At 47.1% G+C, this 17207-nt stretch overlaps 1 protein-coding gene across 10 annotated transcripts in view; it reads left to right on the forward strand.

Moving 5' to 3' along the window:
- DGKG (diacylglycerol kinase gamma) overlaps positions 1-17207 on the forward strand; it is a 214136-nt gene that overhangs the window by 165035 nt on the left and 31894 nt on the right. For all 10 annotated transcript variants that reach the window (XR_002084030.2, XR_008422496.1, XR_002084023.2 and 7 more), the window contains one exon: positions 1441-1618. Coding sequence is in view for 1 of the 10 variants with exons in the window: in XM_019463428.2 (XP_019318973.1) it covers positions 1441-1618 (178 nt within the window). In the remaining 9 variants the exon portion in view is untranslated. The remainder of the gene's footprint in view (positions 1-1440; positions 1619-17207) is intronic.

Raw genomic sequence — 17207 nt, forward strand, 5'->3', positions numbered from 1 at the left:
CCAATAGGTAGAAGCAGGAAGAGAATCTGGTTCAACATAACGAAGCAACCTTTCAAATAATCAGAATTTCCCAGCGAAGAAGTGAGTTTCTGATTACCAAAGAAGCTCACTGCATTCCATTTCATAGTTGGGGGACAAGCCATGGAGATGATAGGGTGCCATAAATTAGAGTTTTGAAGAAATCAGGAGGTAAGCAAATGTAAATGGCAACAAGCCAAGCCTTCCTGTTCCTCCTCTGTTGAGAAATCTCTGGAAGTTTAGATTTGTAGGTAACCTCAAAGACAGTGGATTTTTATTGCATACTTTGCATTTTTCCTGCCTCACAATAAGTAAGATAAAGACCTTGGGCTTTACAGTCAAATTCCCTAACTTTGAAGCCCTGCTTTTTTATATCATCAGCTGTACAACCTTGAATAACTTAGCTCACCTCTCTGGGTCTAGTTTTTTTTCCTTCTGTAAATGAAGTAAACTACCTCCAATCCTGAGGAACAAAGATCAGAGCTAATATATTTCTTGCTGCATTGGTAAACAGTATGCCAAAAGTAGACTGATTATAGATATGTGAGACAGGCAGATTCAAGCCTTCTGGCCTTTTGTACCTGGCGGGGGATGAGGGTGGTGGAGATTGGATAGAGAAACTCTGCTGCGTCAGCAAGCACATATGCCAAAATTGCACTTAAAATGCAGATACAGGAGACAGGCGAATTCTGAAAGGCTTCCAGATCTTTTTTCCTTTGTTATTGAAGTGTGGTTGACACACAGTGTTACATTAGTTTCAGGTGTACAACATAGTGATTCAACAACTCTGTACCTTACGCTGTGTTCATCACAAACATAGCTACCATCTGTCACCATACAGTGCTATTACAATACCGTTGACTGTATTTATTCTCCATGCTATCTGAAAGCCTTCCAAGTCTTAAAGTCTTGTGCTTCTCACAGGGGGGATAAAAAGGGAGGGGGTGAGGTGAATTTCTCTGTCCTTTGTTGAAAATCTACTGTGCATTAAGGTTCTGGGCTCAGCGTCCCACCATATCTTCACAGTGGTTATGCAAAGACAGAATTGATGATAATGAGATGATAATGAGAACAGGTTTGCAGTTTTCTTGTGAATCATCCCTGAAGCCCCCCTAGATCTATGGAGGACCTCTGGGCCCTTCTAGTCCTCAGAGCCGACCAGGATCGCATCTCCCCCAGTCCACTACAGTGGCCAAAGCATTAGGGCTCGTCAGCTTTGCCCAGGATTCAGCATCTGACAGAGGCAGGCAGGTAGCTGAGGGCCTGTCACGCCCTTCACGAGAGCCCCGACCACACATGCGCATGTGCATACACACACGTGTACACACACACACACACACACACACACACACACACACACACAGCCTTGGGTTGGGATACACTGAGAACACTAACAAGTGACCTTTTCTCTCTGTCCCTCAGTGTGACGGGGTTGGGGTAGACCTGAGCAACATCTTCCTTGAAGGCATTGCCATTCTCAACATTCCCAGCATGTACGGAGGCACCAATCTCTGGGGAGAAACCAAGAAGAACCGGGCTGTAATACGGGAAAGCAGGAAAGTCGTCACTGACCCCAAGGAACTGAAATTCTGCATCCAAGGTAAGCAAGGCATGAGGAAAATTGGTCTAGGTCAGTGTCCCAGTGAGAGGAGTATTCAGGTGGGCCTATTAGCAAACTGTATCAGGACCAACAGCAGGCTCTAGAAGGTCCTACAGCCCAACAAGGACCCATTTGGGGCCATGCTGACTTATCCCTGTTGTTGCAAAATCTACCACCTAATTGAGAAGAGAAGATAACAATAAGGGATCCCTAAATGACAGTCAGTGATCAAACTGGGGATCTGTGAGGTCAGGAGTCAAATGCTGCTCTCTAGGTTACCCGTGTCCTCGCATAACTAAACCCAATGGTCACTTCTCAAACTTGATCTTACTTCACTCATCAGCAGCATTTGACCCAATCTCTCCTTGTTCCTGAAAATACTGTTCACTTGGCTTCCAGGATTCCACATCTTCCTGTTTTCCAGCTACCCCACTGGTTACCCCTTTTCAGTCTCTTTCTCTGATTCCCCATCTCTCTAACCTCTTGGTGCCGGCGGTCCACAGGCAAGGGACTCAACCCTCTTTTCTGTCTGTACTCAGTCTCTTGATGACCTCATCCAGGCGTGAGACTTTATTTAAATACCACGTGAGTGTCAGTGACTCAGCATATCTAAAACTGAACTCCTGATGTCCCTCCCACAAAACTTCTCCACCCAGAGACTTCTCCATTTCTGTTGATGTTAACTCCAGCCTGCCCATTGCTCGAGCGGAAACACTCGGCACCCTTTTATCTCACATCTCATATCTAGTCTATCAGAAAACCTGTTAGCTCTACTTTTAAAAAACATCCAGGGTCCCGTCGCTTCTCACCACTACATTTCTGCCACCTTGATCTGAGCCACCATCTGCTGTCCCCTGGATCACTACAAATCCCCCTAACTGGATTCCTTGCTTCTACCCCGTCCCTGTAGAGTCTGTTCTCACTATTGCATCAGAGTACCCCTGGGAAAATATGTCAGATTATGCCATTCTCTGGCTCAAAATCCTGCAGTGGCTCAGAGCAAAAGCCAGAGATCTATATGTGGCCTAAAGGGCCCTAGATGGTCAGGCCTCATGTTACCTCAGCGACTTCATCTGCCACTACTCTCCCCCATCAGCCCAGCCCCCCTGGCTCCTCTGATGCAGCAGGTTGCTTCTATGGACTGACTGTTCTTTCTGACCAGAGCAATGGTCAGATGCCTTAGAAGCCATCAGCTGGACGTTCCCCTATTAACCCACTAGGATATATATCCCTACCCCTTACCAGCCATTTCCACCAATGAACCAGGTAGGAACTCAATCAGAGTACCTGGGCAGCTCTGAATCTTCTATGGATTGGATGAATGGCCACCCTGATCCTCAGGGGTTCTCAATGGACTGGTGAGCTGAGGGAGGAAAGCCATGTGTGAAGGTGTTGACAGAGATACCACATCAAGAGCCAGGAGACTGGGTTCCAGTCCAAGTACTGGCACTAACCTATTTTTGGCATCTCAGCTTTCTTTGCTGTAAAACCAGCATCTCATGTAAAATTTTGGTAGCTAAATGAATGGGGTCGAACCAGATCATTGGTTCTTAGACCAGGCCTGCTTGTTGAAAATGAAGATGCCTGGGCCCTAGCCCAGATCTACCCAATAGTCTCTGTGTTGGTTCCTGGGAATCTAAATTTGTAATGAGCACCCCAGACAACTCTGATGGGCTGCCAGACTTGAGAACCACTAACATAGACAAAGTATCCGTGGATCTGGGTCTGTGTTCTTTGATGTCCCAGGCTGCAAATGCTCAGATTGGATGTGATCTTACCATAGGAGACAAAACTTGGCTGACCAACAAAGGGAGGAGTTACTTGCTTATTTGGGACCCATCTGTTACATAATCAGATTGTTATATTCCAAGTCAAGGTCGTCAAGGGGTATCATCTCCACACCTCCACCCTTTGAGAGAGGACTCAGGAATTTTAATTTCTCCGTTGCTCTCCTAAGTCCCCTTTATTTTACCCAGTAAACTTTTCAATTTGTATAAATTATTAAACTGAATAATGTGTTCCTCCTTCCTCCCTTGGCAGGGGAAGTTGTGGGTGCTGGCAGAGGGTGGGGGAAGCACTGGAGGTTATAGAAAGTTTATACAGACTTTCCCACCCTGGTGCTCGTACCCTAACTCCCACCCTGACAACCCGTTCCATTAGAACAGAATCGTGGGAGAATCCTCCCCTTACCCCCATCCACGGCATGGGGAAGCTCTTGCTGAGGATGTGTTCTGCTTAGGACTCAAAGATAAAACCCTTATCTTCTCCTTACATATATGATCGTGTATCTTCCCCTTTAAGCAAGGGTAATGTGTCTGCTGATTGCTCTTGACCATCATCTACAGGAACTCTCTTCCCCAAATCCCCTTTTCCCACCCCCAGAATGTGCTATCAGAGCTAAAACTGAAGCTACTTCCTGTTCTTTAGATGAAGACATAAGCTGATCAGAGCAGAGTCCAAAGGGGAGCCTGGCTTCTGGGCTTTACAGAGACAGCAGCATTGAGCTTCCTTTTGAAAGGGCCATGATCTCATTTACGTTGAGATGTTAAATGGGGGGAGGGGGCAGGAAGCTAAAGAGACAACCTATTTTAGTAGAAAAGCATCGGCCTGAGAGTCAAGAGACCTGGGTTCCAATCCATACTCTGCCTCTCACTAGTGTGTGACGTTGGGCAGGTCTTTCACTCTTGTGGGTTTCAGTTTGTTATCTGTAAAATGGACAAGTGTGACAAGCACATAGACTCCTATAGATCATGGGTTCTTCACGGCTTTGCAAAATTAAGGAATGGACAGGTTGTGGTCTAGGTGGGCTCTTTGAGCAAAATTGTATGGCAGGTTCCTTTCATCTTTCAGTGTGTTTTGTTTCACATTTTATAGGCCAGCCGCTGAGAAGGCAAGTATCTCTCTATATAGGCTGTTCATTTGCTGGGATTCTTTACTCCTTGGCAATTTCATTGGGATTGGAGGTGAAGAAAAAGTCAGGAAAGCGCAATCAGAGGGAAGCAACTTATCTTAGGAGGTGTAAGAGGAAATGACAGTAGAAGAGGTTACTGTCAAACCTCTGTCATCACAGATCAGTCTTTCTCCTTAGAAAAGTAATCCAAGAAATAAGGTCATTCAAGATGAGCATGGGATGAGTTCTATGAAAACATTGCATAGTTTAGAACACAATGAGTCCTGGGAAAATCACCAAGCTTGCAATTGAATGACTTGGGTTTACATTTAGGCTTTACACTTTCTGGTTTTATAAACCCAACTTCCTTGAGTCTCAGCTTCCTCATCTGTAAAATGGGCATAAAAATACCTAACTTGTCATGAGGATAATAGATGTGAAAGTGTCTGGAACATAGTAGAAGCTCTTAAAAAGAAATTCCCTCACCCTTAATCCTAGTTTTATTCTGGAGCATACCAGTTGAATTTCTGATTTTGAAGTTCTTATCTTTAGCATTGCCATCTACCTTTACTATCACTAAAAAGGAGCAGAGCTCCTGCCAAAGTCCAGCCCAGCCTTTGTCCTAGCACATTAAACTTATACCATCAACTGTACCAGCATCTCCTAGACCTTTCATGTTCCAAACATGGAGGCTGGCTGTTATTTCCTCTTTGTATCCCCACTGCTTGACCCAGTGTAGTTAGTCCAAAAAAAAAAAAGTTGTTGGATAATAAGCAGTACATGGACATCGGTTCTTTTTAGTTTTTATAACACCAATAAGAATAGTGACAGAGAGTCTCCTCCATTTGTCAAATCTTTCATTTTGGCTTGCAAATAGTTTTGCATATATTAGCTTATTGTGATCCTAACCAGAACCCATGAGTAAGGTCATACCCACTCCCTTCCACATCCCTATTTCATAGCTGGGGAAAAACAAAGACCCAGAGAAGGGGTAGGACTTATACAATTTATGTTCAGTGGTAGCATCAGAACCAAGACCATGATTCCTAGCTAGCCCCAAATGGCTAGTGTCCAACCAGAAAATTTCTCTGAGGTCCTACTGTGTGTATTGTACAAGCCAGGCACTGAGAAAACAGGAAATGTTTATATGCCAGTCCAAGGAAAAGCTCCACAGATACTTGTGGAAATTCTGCTCCTCCTTTAAGGCCTGTGTCAAAGGCTGCCTCTTTTCTGGTGGCACCTCTGGAAGTGAATCCAGCCTCTGAATTCCTAGAGCACTTAAGCTTCCTGTCTTGACAGTACTCTGATTATGGGTTGCCTTGTCATTTCTTTCTCTTGCAAGTGCCTGGAAAATGGTGAGCATGTGGTCTTCATCTTTATGTTCCCTTCAAAGCCTAACATCCTACCTACCTGGCTCACATTGTTCTACAGAAATGCTTTTTGGAGGGAGGGAGTAGGGAAGAAGGGGAAGGAATCTTGCCTTTGGTCTGCCAGCACAGCAGGCAGTAGATTCTGGAGCTGGACAGGAACAGGCACTTAATAGACAATCTTGGAGGGAAAAAAAAAAAGGAATGTATTTTAAAGAGTTATATGTGAGTATTTGTGAAGCTGAGAGTTTCATCTCATGATACCATTAGAAACTCAGTTAATAAGTAAGATGTGCAAGCGATCTGCAAATAAGTAATTCAGATATATCTTGAGGACTTGGAGTCAGTGTAGGTAGGATAAGGGACTAAACATTGAACTAGAAGTTGAAAGACCCAGGCCTTCCCACCATCAGCCATGTGACATTGGTTAAGTCATTTAACCTCTCCAAGCCTCCATTTCAATCCATACAAAGTGGACACAATTACAGTCTCTCTCCCTCAGCATTGTTTTGAGAGTTAAATGAGATCATCCATGTAGAGCATTTAGGAGAATGCCTGGAACATGGTGAGCATTTGATCAATAGTAATCAGAATTATTGTTAAGTGATAAATGGAGGGTGATAAATATTTAGTATGTGATAAGAAAGGGGCCAGATTTAGAGCTTCACTCTATTAACCTCTGCTTCAGAAATGAGGTCTAGATTATCTTTCAATTACCTGTGGCTCTGACAACCTATAACTCTAGGGTTATTTGTTGGCACTGTGCTTGAGTTCATATGGCTATTACTTCCAGTGTGGAAGTCACCCCTGAGTTGGCTCTCCAGTGAATCAAGATAAAGACAAGGGTGCCAAGTCTTGAATCCAGGTGAAGCACCAAGGGCATGACACAAAGCTGGATCAGTCCGTGCAAAGCCCTGGGGAGCTCCACCATTGTTTCCCTCTAGCCCCACCCTATATACGAATGAGGGGACTTCCTACACATTTTCTCCCAATTCTTCACTGAGCTTCACGTCTGCCCCAATCCAACCTTTAGCCTTAAACCAGCAATAGCCTTCAGGCTGTATCACCCACACCTATGCTCCTCTGTCTATCTGATATTAAAACAACATTTTTCTCAGAGATTTCTTAGTGCATCCCACTTGAACTGCACACAGGGTATCCTAGACAAGGTTCCAAACGGAGAGGGCAAATCTCCTCAGACTTTCACGTCAGTTTTCCAGCAGTGGAGACAGGCTTTCTATCATTTATTCAGCACACACTTACGGAGTACCTATCAAGTGCCAGGCACCAGGGAACAATGATGAGCAAAAACAGACACAGTCCCTATAGCCCTTAGGGAGTATGGGAGCCAGGCCTCAATAAAATAATCCACAGGCACGTGATTAGGATCCGAGATAAATGCCAAGAAGGAGAGTCACATGTCTACCCCGAACCCCAGCGAGACCAGCCAGCCAGTGTAGCTCACGGATATGCCTCATTCAAACCAACTGAGCAGGCAACACACAGGCCCCCTCCTGGCAAGTGCCTCATCATAGATCTGCCCAGATGCAGAGGTCTTGCCTGGGAAGGGTCACTTTGGTTGACCCTACTACTTTACAGGCACACATCGTTCTCTCTGCCTCCACGCTGTGCCCGTGTAGATTTTCACTGATGTGTGGACCATCCCCTAAATCTCAAAGCGATGGCATGGGCCGCCAGCCAGCCATCTCAGACTCACATTCCCAGGTGAGGAGCCGGAGCTCAGATGAGCCAAGAAAATAATTGTGAGCTTGTGAGTTCTTTGTTTCTCAGCACGTCCTTTTCACTTGTATGAAACCATGACAGAAAGTGGCCTGTGGGGTTCAGGAGCTGTCCAGAGTTGGAGGTTCCCAATTTTCCAATTTGGTGGAGCTCTGACCGGAAAGATAGTCATAATGAGCGGTAGTCAGCCACTTACTGCTCACTGGGGTTAAGAGAAAGTAGAAATGTTTCCAGCAAGTGTGCATTTCACAGAGGTCTTTCTGGCTAAGGTCTCTCCTGGGGGCTGAGGTAGAGCAAGGCGAGTTATCCCTAAAGAGCCGGGGGTACTTGGGTGTGTAGTGGGACTCCCCTCAGCGCTGGGAAGTAACCATGGCAACATACATGTCATTCCTCTTAACCCGTTGCAGGCCTACAGAGAAACTCTGCTTTGCCTTTCACAGGAAATTACAGCATTGTCCTTCAGTCCTTCAGGTGTCCACATCGGAATCAATATGCCCCAAATGAGGTGTTATCTTCTCCCTCTTTATACACCCTTCCATCTCTCTGAAAGCCTGCTGCCCCCTGTCCATGTTCCTTGCCTTGTTAATGGCATCACCTGTGGCCCAAGCTGGAGACCCAGAGTCACGCATTTCTCTTCACGGCTGATTGTGGAACTCTCCTACAATTCTCTCCTTACATGGTGTCTGCCACCTGACCGTGAGCTCTTCAGCTCCAGATGTCGCAATTCCTTCTACATTCTTGTGCCTGACAAAGTCTCTGAGACCTCAAAAGGTCTTAGTTAATATTAGTTGACTGGAAGCACCCAGGGTCAGGGGCACCTGGAGTGGTGAGTTAGTGTTTGAGTTGATCCCTCAGCAAAGTGGAATTTGTGTGTGTGGTGGGTGCTAGGGCACGATGTTCCAGGGCCCCTGTGCCAGCATCAGCCTGTACAGGAGGCTGGGGGTGGGGGGGTCCACCTCCCAATCCTCGCTCTTCCCTTCTCCAGGCCCCTGTCTGTTCCCCGCTGACCCTACATGAGGTGTGGCTCTCAGGGCACCTGGCAGGGCTGTCTGGGGGATCTGCGGGGTGGACCAGGTATGCTTTTTTGCAGCTTCCAAATGAAGGCCACACAGCCTAGTTCTCAGAAGCCCGTTTCTATAGAAACTAGAATGTTTTCTATGTAGCATTGAAATCCCAGAATCCCAGGTCTCTTAGAAATCTAGAGATCATTGTGCCCTCTAGATAAGGAAAGTGAGGACCAGCAAGGTAAAGTGGCTTGCCCTTGGCCAAACCCATACTGAAGTGCAGGTCCTTTAGCTCACACGGGCCAGTTCCCAGTACACTAGAGCAGGGATCGGCAAAGTTTTCCTGTAAAGGGTCACATAGTAACTATTAAAATAGTTAGGCTTTGTGGGCCATAAGGTCTCTGATGCAACTATCTGACTCTGTCCACTTAGTGTGAAAGCAGCCATGGACAATACACAAATGAATGGACGTGGCCATGCTGCAATACAACTTTATTTACACAAACTAGCATCGGGCTGGATTTGCCCAATTTCTGCACTAGAACCTCATATGGTCCACAACCGGCAGCAAGGGCATCACCCGACAGTGTCAGAAATGTAGACTCTCGGGTCCTAGGCCAGACCTGCTGGAGCCGAATCTGGGTTTCCACAAGAACCTTTGGTGATCATGTGTGTGTTGAAGTTTGAGAAGCACTGCACTGGTGAGCCTAGCGGCTCCCCCCTGAGAATGCCAAGAAGAAACCTTATGGATTAGGAAAATGAGACCCAGAGAGATTAATGGACCTGCCCGATGGGTCACACAAATTGGTGGATCTGGAACTAGAGCCCAAGTCCTAGTCTTTCAAGGTGGAATTCTTTCTGCACACACCAGAGTACCTGCCCCAGCCCCCTCATTTCTGGCTGTCCCTGACCCAACTAAATTCACTGGAAATTAAACAAAAGCAACCCTTTATTCTTCTTCAGCTGACTTCTGAATCAAGAGGGCTCTGACTCCAGCTGTGTCTCCTCCTCTTCCCCACCCCATCCCCAACCAAGACCTGGGAGGGGTTGGCAAGATAGAATGTGCCTCTGGAGGCTGCCTCATCATCTCTAGGATGGGGGAAACTTGTTCACACAGGGTCAAGCTGCAGTCAAACTTCTACTTAATTCCTGCCTTAGGAAGTTTGCTGCTCAAAACAGAACCACAAAGCCATTGAACCTTTCATTTTTCACATGCAGAGGAAACTTCTAGACTAGAGGGCCTAGACTACCTTAGATTTTTTCCTCTTCTGTTTGCCCCATCTTGGCCCACACACCAGACCCTGTTTCTCTGTAGCAGCTTTTTAGCCATTTAATATCAGGTGTCTCCTAAGACCCAGCCGACAGCAGAACTCCATGCTGGCCACACATTCCACACAGCCTGAACACTGGTGCCCTTGATCCGTTCCTAATTTGGGTACGAAGTGTTTCATGTCCTCAATTTATCGATAAATACGTACTGAGGTGTTCTTTACTGAGCACTTACTTCTGGGGTTGCATATTTAATTACAGATCTTCCTGGACTTACGACAGGGTTGCATCCTAGTAATCCCATTGTAAACTGAAAATACTGTAAGTTCAAAATGCGTTTACGACACCTAACCTACCTAACCCACATCGCAGCATAGCCTACCTTAAACGTGCTTAGAACACTTACATTACCCTACAGCTGGGCAAAACCATCTCACACAAAGCCTATTTTATAATGAAGTGTGAACTATCTCTTGTAATGTAATGAATCCTGTACTGAAACTGAAAACCAGAATGGCTCTTTGGGTATGGAAGGGTTGTCATGTATCAGTTGTGTACCCTATGATCGTGTGGCTGGCTGGGAGCTGTGGTTTGCTGCCCCTGCCCGGCATCATGAGACAGTATGGTACCTCACATCACTGGCCTGGGATTCAAAATTTGAGATATGGTTTCTACTGAATGTATGGCTTTTGCGTCTCTATAAAGTCAAAAAAATTGCAAGTCAGACATCATCTGTATTTAATCCACTTTACGGCTGAGGACACTGAGGTTAATGGGGATAAGCGGCCCAAGAAAGGTGTACATGATAGAGCCTGGATTCAAACCTGCCTTCAAGTACTGTCAGTGTTCCAGGTGCTGTGGAAGATGCAACCAAGAGTGGGATGTGTCCTGACCTCCAGTAGTTCACAGTCTACCTACAGGAGATCTATGCAGAACAGTAGTGTTAACACTGGTATGATAGGCAAGTGCCGTGGAGTGGCAGAAACAGTATCATACGAGTGTGGGAGGCAAGAAAAAAAAAGGCTTTCCTTAGGAACTTGATCCCCAGCTGTCAGTACTGTGCCATGCATCTAGGAGGTGATCGGGAAATATCTGATGTAAGAATAAGTGGATGCATGAATGAATGAATGAGCAAGGTGCGATGTGTGTGTGCTGTACTTGAAGCTGGCAAGGATTTGAAAAGACGGTGAGAGAGAAGAGGGGAAGGGGGGCTGGAGCACTAGCGTGTAGAGGTAGCACAAGGGAAGGCCAGAGAGATAGAGACCCTGGAGTAATGTGCCACAGAATTGGTTCATGATCCTCGAATAATAGGAAGAGAGGAAGAGGTGACGGGGTGTAAGCCCGGAGCAATAGGATGGGAGAGTAGTATGCAGTTTGGGTTAGGGGACAGGAAAGGGGACTGGTGGCAGGAGACCTGTTCAGAGGCTAATGCATGATGCAGGCTTACAGCTCTCAGGTCCGGAACCGGGAGGCTGTGGCCCAAAGGAAGAAGGAACAAAAGCCAACAGGAGTAGGGGTCAGACAGAGGGGGCGCTGCCACGTGCGTGGTTCCTCCCTCCCCACAAACCAGCCAACAGGATCCCAGCTTCTGCCCACACACCCCGCCCTCTCCCGTCAGCCTCCACAGCAGACCGCCGCCCCCGCCCCCAACACATTCACAGAATGGACGCCTTACACTGGAACCTGTGTCTTTTCCACCTCCCTCACGCTCGATCCGTTTTCAGGCCGATTTGCCCCATACTTGTTAAGCATCTATTTGAATTTAACACTAGATGTGAGAAATACTTTATACTCCTCATCTCATCTTAATCCCTTACAACACCCTTGAGAAACACTTTATAATTAGAAAAATGAGGCTCAGGGAGGTCAATTGACCTGTCCAAGGCCACACTGATTGATGGATCTGGGACTAGAGCCAAGTCCTGGTATTCCAAACATGGCATTCTCTCCATATACACCACAATACCCTCCCCCACCCACCCCCACCCCCCCGTTTCTGGCCAATCCTGACCCAACAACCAGAAAAAGTCTCTCTGATCACAACTCTCTGATTTTGCCTTTCTGGGGCAGGTGGGTGGTGTGCTTATCTCTCTGAGCTGTGATTAGCCTGGTGGGTGTAGATGTCTGCAACGTACCTTGTATGTGTCATGCGTGAGAATCAGGTTTGAGTTGAACTGGAAAATCTCACCACTAATTGATTGATTTCATTACATCCACTGTACCTGGAGCTTCTCAAGCTCCATGAGCAAAGTAAAGCCAGACAATACACCAACAATTACCAACAACATACCAACAATAGCATTTGACATTCAAGCCGAGAAAGTCATCATTCCATTTAATAAGATTGTGCAGCCAAGAAGTCTTCCCTGAGAAGAGCCAAGAAGAGGCTCACCCCCTCCATGCTCACTTCCCTGCCCTCAGACACCCTGTCACTCTAAGGTATTTTGTCTCTGCCTTGAGTTCTTTATTCAGAGCTTATTTTTGGAGTCAAACAAGCCTTGGTTTGAATTCCAGCTGTACCACACGCCAGCTTTGTGACGTTAGGCAAGCTTCTCAACCCCACTGAGCCTCAGGAGTTTTTTATGTCGAGATAATAGTTGCTATCTAACAGAGTTGCCGTGAGGGTTAAAAGCATAACCTTTGTAAAGCTCTAGGCCTGCCTGGCCTAGAGTCTGTGCTCAGTAATGGTCATTTTCTTCATGACTTCATTGGGACCACCAGGTCAAGATTCCCTGTACCTCCACTGCCTCCCAGACCTTAAAAGACCTTCTCACTCCATGATGATGTCAGAGGCTTGCTTCAGAGCCATTTCTAGGAGATCATTTCTTCCTGAGGAATTCTCCAGCACACTGCCTCTCCCCTTCTGAAGCACCTGACCCGTATGCATAGAGAGGATTAGATGCCCCCTTCCACAAAATACAGAGCTTTCTTCAGAGCCCTGCCTCACCCAGGAAGAGAAAGCCACACAGAATGGAGGCCCCACTCTTCCCTCCCCACCCCACCACACAGCAGGCTTTCAGGAACCAACAACAATGGCCATTGTGAGCCCGCGTGTGCCCGCGCTTACTCTTTCTCTTGCCTCAGTGTAGGGTTGCACAGAATGTTCTGACTTCTGCACAGTGTAAGGAGTGGTAAAGATTGCTGCCAATCTGTTCTTGACCCAGACAGTCAGGAAATCCAGACTCTACTTTTGTTGGAACAGCTCCAACAGACGAAGGGTAGAATGCCCCTATGCCAAATCAGGGAAAATAGAGGCCCTGAGGAGGAAAGTGACTTGCCCAGGGCCACACAACTAGACAGCCAGAGCAGAGACAGAAATCCCAGCGCCTGCCTGCTAGATCAACACATTCCCTTTCCCTCCGAGCCTACAGCCTCTCCTCTTTAGAAAGCAGAGGATCTAGGCTGCTTCTCCTTCCGATCTGCTTCCATCTGGATTTTCCAGAGGCAAAGACCACTCAACACTCTCTGGACACTTTTATTGGGCTTTAAACAGACCCCTGGGAGTAGAAGAAACCTGCAAGCCAGTATGACAACAGCAGGACACAAAGGACACTCCCCTCAAAGGAGGTGCTTCACTAGCAGGGGTATCAACACTATGCCTGAAGTATCTCCAGATCCAACCCTACTCTTCCTTGCTCAGGCCAGGAATAGTGGATCACTATGAGGTCGTATCTTTCTCTTTCTCTCTCTCTCTTTCTTTCTCCCCCTCCCTCCATCTCTCTCTCTCTCTCTCTCTCTTCCTCTCTCTCTCTCTCTCTTTCTCTCTCTCTCTCTCTCTCTCTCTCTCTCTCTCTCTCACACACACACACACACACACACACACACACACGTGAAGAAAAGGAACTAAAGGAACTCATTTGCAAATAAAATGCTGAATCTCCTGCTTTAGAGTCAAAGAGTGGTAATAGAGATGCTTCATTTGCCAGGAAGGACAGTCATCCTAAAAGTTCAAGGTCACAGTACCTCTGGCCTTCACGGTACATCTGCTTTTCTTCTCCTCAGCACTTCATTCTCCCCCTACCTTCTCCTCTCTTACCCACCTTCCATATCTTCCTCTCCCTCTTTCTTATGCCTCCTGCAATACCTTCTCTGGGTCATGTCAATTACCATCCACAGAAGGCCACTCACCATGTAGCAAAGACAGGATATTCTGAGGTCGCCCCTTTCTAAGGAAACATAAAATCCCCGTAACAGCCGCTGTTTCTTAAGGGCTTTCTGTGTGCTCTCTGTGCAGGGCCTCTGATTGCATCACTTCTACACCTCACCACAACCCTGCCAGTGGGTTACTGTATCTACATTTTCCAGATAAAAGACAGACTCAGAAAAGCTAAGTGACTTCTCCTGAGGTAATGACACTTGTGGGTGCCCAGCAGTAGTATCCGATGTAGGTCTCTGCCCCACAGCTAGTCTCAGGAGCACATTCTTCATGTTGGGTTTACAGAATGCCAGGGAATGAGGCCTCCTGCCTGCTTATTTTTCTGGCAAAGGTCCTTCTGCCTCTACCCCATGTCCGAGCTAAGATCGTGAGGAAAAGCATGGCCCTAGATTATTCTTCAGGTCAGGTATGGTTGGGATCCCTAAGGGCCTGGTGCTTTGAGAGGCCAGGTGGGAATGTGTCCAGGTGAAGATCCTATACGTCACTTAAAGCCTCTTTCCTTACCCACCCTTTGGTGCCCAAGGAAACCCCAGAGCCCCTCCCTTCCCAAAAATCAAGAAACAGCCTTGTGGGGCTCTCCATCTCCCCACCCCCGGGCTATTTTCAGGTTGCCAGGCTTCTAAGTTGGCTTTGAAGCTCTTTCGCCAGGAGCAGTCCTTCATCTGCACAGACCAGACCCAGTGGGAAGCTGAGGCAATCTGCTCAGTGCTTAGCTTTTAAGGCTCTGGGTGCCTGAACCACCAAGGGCACGTGGCCCATTTCCATGGAAATTTGGAGGCAGGAGAGGAGCCCAAGGTGACACGTGACACGCCTTGGCAGGCCAAGTTTGAGAGAGGCCTACCAGCTACCACTCACCTGTCTGGACTGTGGGGACTGAACCTGGCCCCACCACAAGGCAGAGCCCCACTTGTGTCCTCTCCTTCTGAAGAGAGTAAGAAAGTCCCACACCCCCGCCCCCCCTCCACTGCATGTCAACTTCTCCCTAACAGAGTGAGGAGGGACATTTCTTCCTGCTGTTTGCAGAGCTCCTTCACATCCTGTACCTCTTTTGTCCGCAAAATAACTCATGAAGTAGGTTTTATTATTGTGTCTGCTATGGGCAGGGACCTGGGGGGAATTTTGCCTCCCCCCCGGAATTCCTATGTTGAAACCCTAATCCTCTACCTCAGAAGGTGACTGCATTCAGAGACAGGACCTTTAAAGAGGTGACTAAGATGGACTGAGGCAGTTAGGGCAGCCCTAACCTAATCTGACTGGTGTCCTTGAAAGAAGAGGAGGTCTAGACACACAGACAGACATATCTGTCTGGATGCACGTGTTTAGAAGAGAGGCCCCAGGGGAAACCCACTCTGCCAGCACCTTGATCGTAGCTGTCCAGCCAACACAACTGTGAGAAAATAAATGTGTGTTGTTTTAAGCCACCCAGCCCGATGGGCTTGTGTTATGGCAGGCTTAGCAAACAGACTCAGAAAAGACAAATAACCTGCCCTATGTAGACACAGAGATTAAGCTGAAGCTGTTAGCCCCAAACTCAAGACCCTGTAGTGTTTCTCACCATTTCCCTTGAACCCTGGGACTCCTTAGTTGTCTATCAGAAGCCATTTATTAAGTAGTGACAAACTCCTTTTTGCATTTCTAATTAGTCAGACACAGAGCCCTGCCAGGAAGAGCTTCAGATGGGCATTAGCTAACCAGTGTTACCCCACCAAGTGGATAGGAATCCAGCCCAAAGAAATGATACCTAACATCCTAGTTCACCTGTGCTACTATGACCCAGGTAAAGGGATGGCACCCACAGGCTTTATTAGATTATACAGGTACCCCAGGATGTGGGGCAGGCTTCCTTGCCCATATGACAGGATGGTTCAGAAACTCTCTGGGTACCATCATGTAGGATTTCAGCACATCCACTGGGGGTTGCTTGGCTCCCTGGGCTCCCCATTGCAGCTCTCAGACCCGAACCCCGGAGTACTGACTGAAGGGGAAACAAGGTAGGAGTGGGGTTGAGGGTAGCAAGGCATCCCGTTAGGCTGAGGATCTCCCATGCTTCCCTAGGGCACAGCAAGCTAGAAGTCTGAATCATGCCACACACGTATATATATCCTGAGCTTCCCTTGCATTTTCAACGACTGAACTTTCATTAATGTGAGCCAGCAGCCAAGATGAGAATGATCATAAAAATTATGCATTAAGAAAGAGAGGGGAAGGCCTCCTGGGTGACTCCGTCAATTAAGCATCCTACTCTTGATTTCAGCTCAGGTCATGATCTCACAGTCAGATTGAGCCCCGAGTCAGGCTTTGCGCCAGGCATGCATGGAACCTGCTTGGGATTCTCTCTCTCCCTCTGTCCCTCCCCAACTCGTTCTTTCTCTCTCTCCTCTCTCAAAATATTTAAAAGAGAGAGAGAGAAAGAGAGAGAGAGGCAAAAACCAGACTGGGTCAGCATTACCTGATATATGCAGATGAAATAAATTAATTCATGGAAAACCTGTTACCCAGTTCAGTCTAGACAGGTAGTTACTATTATTTTTAATCACTATCTTTTTCTTCTTTCAGGTCAAACTGTCAAGGTCTTTGGCACTAAAGCATGTATCTTATTCAGTCTATTCAACAAACATTTAATTGGGAACCTTCTATATGCCAAGGGCTGGGCTAGTTGCTAGGGTTACAAAGATAAACAAAACAGGAAAACATCCTGGCATTCAACTCTCAGTGGAGTTGGGAGAGTAATATGTTCAGAAACAGTTGTCATTGGGTGAGATCCACTGTCTGAGCATAGGAGAAGGAAGAAGCATGGTGCCTGGCGCATCCCCAGAGGGCAAATAGGAGTTCTCCAAGCAGAGAGACACCTGTGTATGACACAAGGCCAACCAGTAAATGACCTTGCACACCTGACTAAGGAGCCAAGACACCGTTCCTTGGGCTTCCAGAGCCATTGATGCATCTGAAGAAGGGAGTGGACAGATCAGATGTGCCCCTTAGTTCTGAATGTTCTGCCAGCTTTACCTGTCAGTGTTGAGCTCCAGCCCCTCCTCCCAAAAGTGGGCAGGACTAAGGAAAGAAAAGCAAAATGGGGCTGTTGAGATCAAAGAAGTAGGGAAAGGAGCAGAGTGAGGGAAGAGATTGGAGGGAAAAACAGACTGAGTGGGTCGCCCACTTAATC

Source organism: Panthera pardus, unplaced genomic scaffold (assembly GCF_024362965.1).
Source record: "Panthera pardus isolate Hobbes unplaced genomic scaffold, ASM2436296v1 HiC_scaffold_16, whole genome shotgun sequence".
NCBI classification, from domain to species: Eukaryota; Metazoa; Chordata; class Mammalia; order Carnivora; family Felidae; genus Panthera; species Panthera pardus.